Raw genomic sequence first — 6990 nt, 5'->3', positions numbered from 1 at the left:
AGGAATGGGGCTATGATCCCTCCTAGGTCACACAAACTCGAGCACAGGGAAACACCAAAGTTTCTGCAAAAGAAGAATAGTGCCAGGTATTTGAGAGGTGTTACCAAACAGATGAACCAGCAGTTTAAGGAACAGAATGTAGACTTTGCTCCAAAATTATCTTGTCAGAATTTGCCACCCACATTAGCAGTGGCTGTTCAGTTAGGAAACTCTGATGAAAAATGAATTTTACTAAAAAATAGTGACATAGAGAAAAGTTAAAGGGAAAAGTTAAAGGATTCCTGGCAGCTTTTGATGTACCTCAGTGTCGTAGGGTACAGTTCGGTGTTCACGAGATAGACGATTTCAAAAGCCATCGTGATGCCCAGTCTTCCCAGAGTGGCGACTGTTGTTTTGAGCCATGGGATATCTGTTCATTCAGAAAGAAACCTGGGTGAAGTGTGCTTTGCTGTGCCATCGATTCTTTTTGAGGGCCCCAGGCCCTGCCAGCAGAAGCTACATCACAGAAACACTGGATCAGTGGAAGTCAGACTGAATGGACACTGCTGTAGATATCAATCTATACCAGCATTCAGTATCATGACAGGTTGCTTTGGAGAATCAGAAATCACTCTCAATTGATTGATTCTACATTCTTGTGGAGCACAACAGCATGGGTGGGGAAATGAAAGTTAAAAGCTTCCATGACCATGTTGAAATTGTGCTCTGAAAAGGGGCACTTATTTATGTAGGGATGTTATGCTGTAAGAAACACCATTGAGTCACGTCCCAAAACGTTCTGACCACAAAGAAGCTACCTCTAAAGGTGCATCTGTAGCAACAATAAAATAGTTCTTAGAGTAGGCCAACTATATTTCATAATTTGTCTAGCCATTGCACACTGCACATTAGTCACACTCCTAGTAACGCTACTCCTGGCGATCTTCCCTCTTCCCCTCCCTGCTGCTTGTCTTGGTAGCTGGCATGACTGGCCTAGGGGCTTACACTGCCCTGGTACCTCTGCCTGGCTCCATTTGAGATCCAGTGCCCAGCCACTGCCCTGTATATATCAGCGGGGAGGCCTTATCCATCATCGGGGGGTGCGATGGTCACATCCACACCACAAGGCAGGACCATCCTGTCTCACTGTGTGACACCTCAGTACTCTGATGGCCCTCTCTGGAGGGCCAGTGGCCTCTGGAGGAGCACCACAAGGAACCCAATAAGCACTTCTACAATGCTCTTGGGAGAGGATGGTTGTCTGAACAGTCTAACAACCACCAGGCAGATGGGGAAGCAAGTGAAACAACAAGCCTGAACCTGGCACAAAGGGGACCTCTGCCACGGGGGTGGGCTCTGACAGCGAAAGCGTTTTCTCAAAACTTCAACAGGAAGAGCAAGAAAACATTTCAGTTTGCTCTGAACCAAAAAATGAGATGCTTGGGGTTATGTCCCTTCCAAAACAACCAAACAAACCCCCATCGAATTTCATCCCATGTTGCAAGACACTGCCTTTGCCCTGGAAAGTTGTTTTCAAACACTTGTAAGAAAAGCAAAGGCTAGAAAGAAGCAAACAAATCCACACTGTTTCCCTGGCACCCCTTCAGTCCATCAGACCCCCGAGGTGAGGGTGACGTCCGTGTGCCTCCTCCCTCTGCCAGGACACACAAACTGTGTGAGCAACCCAGCATGACTGAGTGCTCACAAGCTGCCGCTGCAGCTCTTCCCATCTGTATAAACAGACCTTTCTTGAAAGCAGAACTTGGACGTCAGGTGTCCCAGCTGCAAGTATCTGATCCCCAGGCTGTCCTCTCCTCACCTGGGCAAGGTCCCCTCAGCACTTCAACCCCACTGGGAGCATGCTGGTGGCAGCACACTGCTGGTCCCAGGTCACCGCTTCCTCCCCCCGCTCAAGCCACATCAGCCCCACCCTGCGCTCCAGCTCTGACCCCAGGCCTGCTGCGCTGTGCTCAGCATATGGTGTGGCCCAAAACACATGAAGGTGCTAGAGGCAGGTGTCCTGCAGGAGTAATTCCCCAGCCTCTCCATTTCCCTCTCCTGTTGTTTCTGCTTCTGTTAAAGCACTGAAGCTTCTCGAGCATACAGTATTAATTTTAAGTACTCTTGGAGGAATCCCTTTAAAGACCTTAACTGAGAAGGAGGTAAACAAACACACCCCTTTGAAGGATTTCATTTTGCCCTCACCACAAACCTGCCTGTTTTCATGGGCACACCATACTCTTGAAGTGGCTTCTCATGGCTCTTCTCTAGGAAAATGATTGCTCCCAGATATAACTCTGGAAACTAAAACCTCTAATGCTGGACAGGACCATCCCTTATTTTGACAGGAACATCCCTGGGCAGGAATAAGCCTCTCTAATGCCTGTTCAGCTGCAGTCCCCAGCTACACTAAGGCAAAGCATTCTAATGTGATAACATTTGCTTCAGAGCACCTCCAAATGCTTCTCCAGGGATGAAAAAAATAACACACAGAAGGGAAAACTATTTAAAGATAGGAATGCTGGGAAGCCTGTGTGCAATATCAGATGTTTTAGTTGTCCTTGAAACCAGGTGACAATGAATTAACGAAAAGCCATACCTTTGCTCCAGCCCTTTAACATTTTCCAAACTCCTGGTAGGGTGAGGACAAGGCAACAATCTCCATGTTGTCTGCCATAGCTCCTACATCACGGCGTGGTTTGCATGGTTTTATTTGCAAATGGGAAGACCACCAAGCTGCCTCGGCTAAATCACTGATTTCTCACATCATTTAGTGTCTTCCAAGTCAGGGAATGTATTTTCCCTTTATGTTTGTAATACTCTCCCCTTGCACTTACCTTCAGAAACAGTATAGGGCCTTTATACACATATTTTCTAAGACTACACCCAACTGTTGCTCACCACCCATCAAAGATACGACCACTATGTGTCCCAGGACAACCTATAAGCAAATAAGGTACGTTGTTCCATGACTGCAATGCTGCTTGCATCACCAGACACTCTCTACTTTTATCTACAGTTTTGTGTGGCCTGCTGTCCTTGATTAAGGAGTGACAGAGAGAAGTCATCGTCCTAAAGAGCCTGACGTTAGGGAGGGAATTACCTTCTGGCAAGAAGGCAGTAATGAGGCATGCGATTCCTGCCACGATGTTGCTTATTCCAAAGGGAAGGCGTCGGCCAATGCGATCAATTGTCACTAAAATTAGGAGAGCAGCAGGCAGTTCCACAGCTCCTGAGATGAAGAAGTCTAGGTAGAGGTTTCCTCCAACAATTCCTAGGCGCATGACAAGTCCTTGGTAGATCAGGGCACTTGTAAACCTAAACAGCAAAGAGAAAACATGGTTGAGAAGCAAACAAATGACTACAAGCAACTGGAAAGACCCTAAAAGTCCCAAGGGATTCTTTCTTCAAACCCCTCCACTCTGGTAACAAGCTGGAGTGATATGGGCACTCACCAGGCATACATCAGGATGAGCGTGTTCCTCCTCATCCGGGGAGTCCTCACCAGGTCAAGAAATGAGGGGTTGCTGACCTCCTCATTGCTAATAGTGATCTGAGGAGAAAAGGAAGCGGTAGGGTCATCTGTTGGGGTCAGGCAGGAGCTGGGGCAGAGTTTCTTGTAAACATTGTGCTCAGCAATATTCCAGTCCTGCTAGCAAAGGTGCTGATGAGCCAGCTTTTAGCACTCCAGAGCAGTGCACGGAGATGGGAAATGGCTCCTATCTGGACACAGCTGTGGCCTTTCCTTAATGATGATCGTGCAAAAATCGGGAAAAAAAAGTCCCCCATCTTGACTTGAGAGTGGAAAAAATATTTCCTCATTGTAAACTGAGAGAGGTTGACCTGGAATTTCTTGGAAGGCTGTAAGTGGTCATTGTCATGACAGGGTCACTGGGAGCAGAGCTGCCTTCTGCCAGAAGTGACAGAGAGGAGACTGTGACAGGAAGGCCAAAGCAATGGGCTGTGGGAAGCAGGGGGAGAGGGGGTGAGCAGCAAGCAGCGGGCTTGGAAACACGGCTGGTGGCACAGCTGGGCAGCAGGAAGAAAAGAGGAGTGGGTCTGTGAAGGCACTCGGGTGCTACAAAATATTCAGCTGGTGAAATTCTGAGGGTCTTAAAATACACAGACACTGTGCTAAACGTGGCTTTACCCTGGAAGAAAAAAGTCCTGCAAAGTATGAATTAATGGTCCTCATACTGCCTATAAAATATAGTAAATCTGTTCACATATTCCTCCAACACAGTCACAATGAGGCACTCGATGAAATCATCAGTTAGAAAGCTTAACAATAACAGAAAAGGGCAGGATTTCACACAGCCTGTGTTTACACATTGGAATTCACTGTCATAGGTTATTGTGGAGCCAGAATATTAGCAGGGCCAAAAAGGGATTAGGCACATTGATAGAGGCTGGTTTTAAGTGTGGCCAGCAGTTTTTAACCATGATGTCCAAGACAGGTGGCAGCCCTCTTGTTTGTACGTTTATTTGGCAGGTGAGGAAGATGAGGAAGAGAAGGTGAAGTGGTGTCAGGCAGGGACAAACTGTGATAAGGCCCAAAAACCAGCAGCCGCAGCTGAGATGGCCATCAGCTCTCAAAGCAGCCATGGGAATCATGGAGTTAAACCTGCTGCATCCTTTTTAGGAGGATTTCAGGCAGTCTGGCTGCTTCAGCTCTCAGTTATTGCCCCCCTCTTGAGACTAGGCCTAAGAGAGCAGAGGTAGGAGTAAATCCCTGTCTAGGAGCACAGCACTCACTGCCCACGTGGGCACAGGAACCCAAGGAAACAATCCTAGACAATGGGAAGTCATGGGTGAAAGGATGGAGAAGCATGTGGCAACATGCAGATCCATGATGAGAACACAGGTAAAGCCAAAGGCGTTGTCCAGGGTCTCTTTGGCTCAGCCAGGGCTATACCCAAGGCTTTCACCCTGTAGTTGTTTTTCAAATCATAGCGATGTTTTCCCATCAGATTTGGCAGGATGTATTCACACATGACCTTTTCACAAGTGAGTGACACAAAACTTTGTAAGTGGTCAGAGAAAGCACACATTTGTTTCAACTTCCTTTCTACTCCCTCCTGCTTTTCTTCTGTAACCAGAGCCAGAAGTTTTCTTCAGGGCACTACCCCTTCTGCTGCATGCCAGAGCCCTTTGTGGGGCAGGCAGAGGTTGCTGGGTTGCTGCACTGCTCTTGGACTCTTTCATATTATGGTTATAAAGCTGCTATGACTGTGTTTATAGGAGCAGGCTGCCAGCCATCCGTTGTGGCTTTGTGCAAATATGGTTTTAGTTTTCCAGAGGGCTGAAGACAATTCAGCACAGCTGCTACCATATATTTTTATTTCTTAATAAAGTCATAAAACCCCAAGCATGAGTGAGCATTTTTTTATAGATTTAAAAAAAAAAAAAAATTGCTTTGGAAAGTCAACTCTTTGTAGGGGAAAAAAAAATCCTCTTTGTGTTCTTTGAAGTCAAGGAGACCTTTATTATTCACATCAGTGCAGTCAGGAATCCAATGACAGGGCCCATGTTTCCAAAGATGCACTATCTGGAAGCTGGAGGAAGTTTTATAATCAACTTCCCTGGCATTTATGTCCTGCCAAATTACGTATCAGTTCTTCTGCAATAATTTTAAGAGATTTCTCATAACATAGACATTCTGCACATGCTTAATTCTGCACAGGACAATATATCCATGCATGCTTATAATACATATGTATGTAAGTTAATATATACTAGAAATATGCATGCCTACATATGTCTGTATAGTAGAAATACATATAAAGGGAGAGGGTATTTTGATCCATGGCTCTCTCAAGCAGCAGCTCTCACTCAGCTGGTTGCAGTCCATTCTGCTTTTGGACAGACACCAAGAATTTAAAAAAAACATAGCTGGTGGGGAAAAAAAAAACCAAAACCCCATGCTAGGGTAATTACAGGCAACTGGGAATAAAGCGTTTATAATTTATAATTAATTTAATGAGTTCTGGACAGAGCTGAACTGCACCGGTGTTGTAACTCATGGAGCAAAAGAAACAAATGTTTACCCCTGTTTTCATACAAAGGTCATCTGTGGTTTCTGCATGCCAATAAAAATGCAAGAACCATGTAATGGACTTGGCCAATGAAATCATTACAGACGTATTGGAAAATCTTAGCCAAAGTGAGTTGATGGGTAATGCCTCTCTCTTCTCCCTGTCCCTCCACACCTGCAGCACTTTGCCTGAAATTCTTGAGTTGCTTTGTGAAAGCAAATTCTGACTTAAGTTAATGTGAGAAATACACTTGATCCACAACTAACATGCTTCCTGGAGACGCTTTCTCTCCTCTGGGCACAGCACAAAGGGTTACAGACATTGTATATTAAAAAGGTCCCAGGAACAGATCCAGTACAAATCTGGATGTGTGCAGGTTAACCTGCTGCAGCTGTGTGTGGCTTAGGGTCAAGAGCAGGGACACTTTGGAAAAAAATTAAATACAATTTAAAACAAAAAGAAGGGAAAGACACACATCTCCATTCTGACAGGACACTTTGAAAATGCTGATGTTCAGAGAGGGAAGGTGGGTGTAGGAAAGGCAGGGCTGAATGTGGAGCGGGAGTGGTAGCAGCACAACCTTGCTGCTATGTTTGTTGGGCCACATTCAGCGTAGGGTAATGCTGAGAGGGATGGGGGAATCTCACTGGTCTATATGCCCCAGCCAGGGACAATAAATGGATTTGCCCTTTTCTCTCTCCTTAGTCAGTCTTTTCACTTTGTTTCTCTCCCACTGGTTTCAGTCTGCAGTCCTCCAGTTGCAATAAGATACCACACCAGTGTGACTTGAAGAGCTCATTGTGTGTTGTGGGACAGCTGAGTGCGATATCCTAACCTTGACGGGCATCACAGAGATGGCTTGGCTTCCATCGGAAAAATGGTTCACTAATTGCTGGCCTAGATTGTTACTGCTCATCAAAACACCGTCTGTCATGTTGCTTCACTAATGTACAACAATTTCATCCAGTATATCCTG

At 45.8% G+C, this 6990-nt stretch overlaps 1 protein-coding gene across 1 annotated transcript in view; it reads right to left on the bottom strand.

Moving 5' to 3' along the window:
• The window catches only part of SLC22A3 (solute carrier family 22 (organic cation transporter), member 3), a 28832-nt gene that overhangs the window by 2585 nt on the left and 19257 nt on the right, over positions 1–6990 (bottom strand). Inside the window, exons 6-9 of the mRNA XM_010161849.1 lie at positions 3435–3532; positions 3083–3297; positions 301–409; positions 1–63 (exon numbers count right to left, since the gene is read on the bottom strand). The exon at positions 1–63 is cut by the window's left edge and continues 47 nt beyond it. Of these exons, the coding sequence (XP_010160151.1) occupies positions 1–63; positions 301–409; positions 3083–3297; positions 3435–3532 (485 nt within the window). The remainder of the gene's footprint in view (positions 64–300; positions 410–3082; positions 3298–3434; positions 3533–6990) is intronic.

This window comes from Eurypyga helias, unplaced genomic scaffold, assembly GCF_000690775.1.
Source record: "Eurypyga helias isolate BGI_N326 unplaced genomic scaffold, ASM69077v1 scaffold1172, whole genome shotgun sequence".
NCBI lineage: Eukaryota > Metazoa > Chordata > Aves > Eurypygiformes > Eurypygidae > Eurypyga > Eurypyga helias.
Note: the sequence above shows the minus strand (reverse complement) of the source record. Positions and strands in the feature narration are given on the sequence as shown.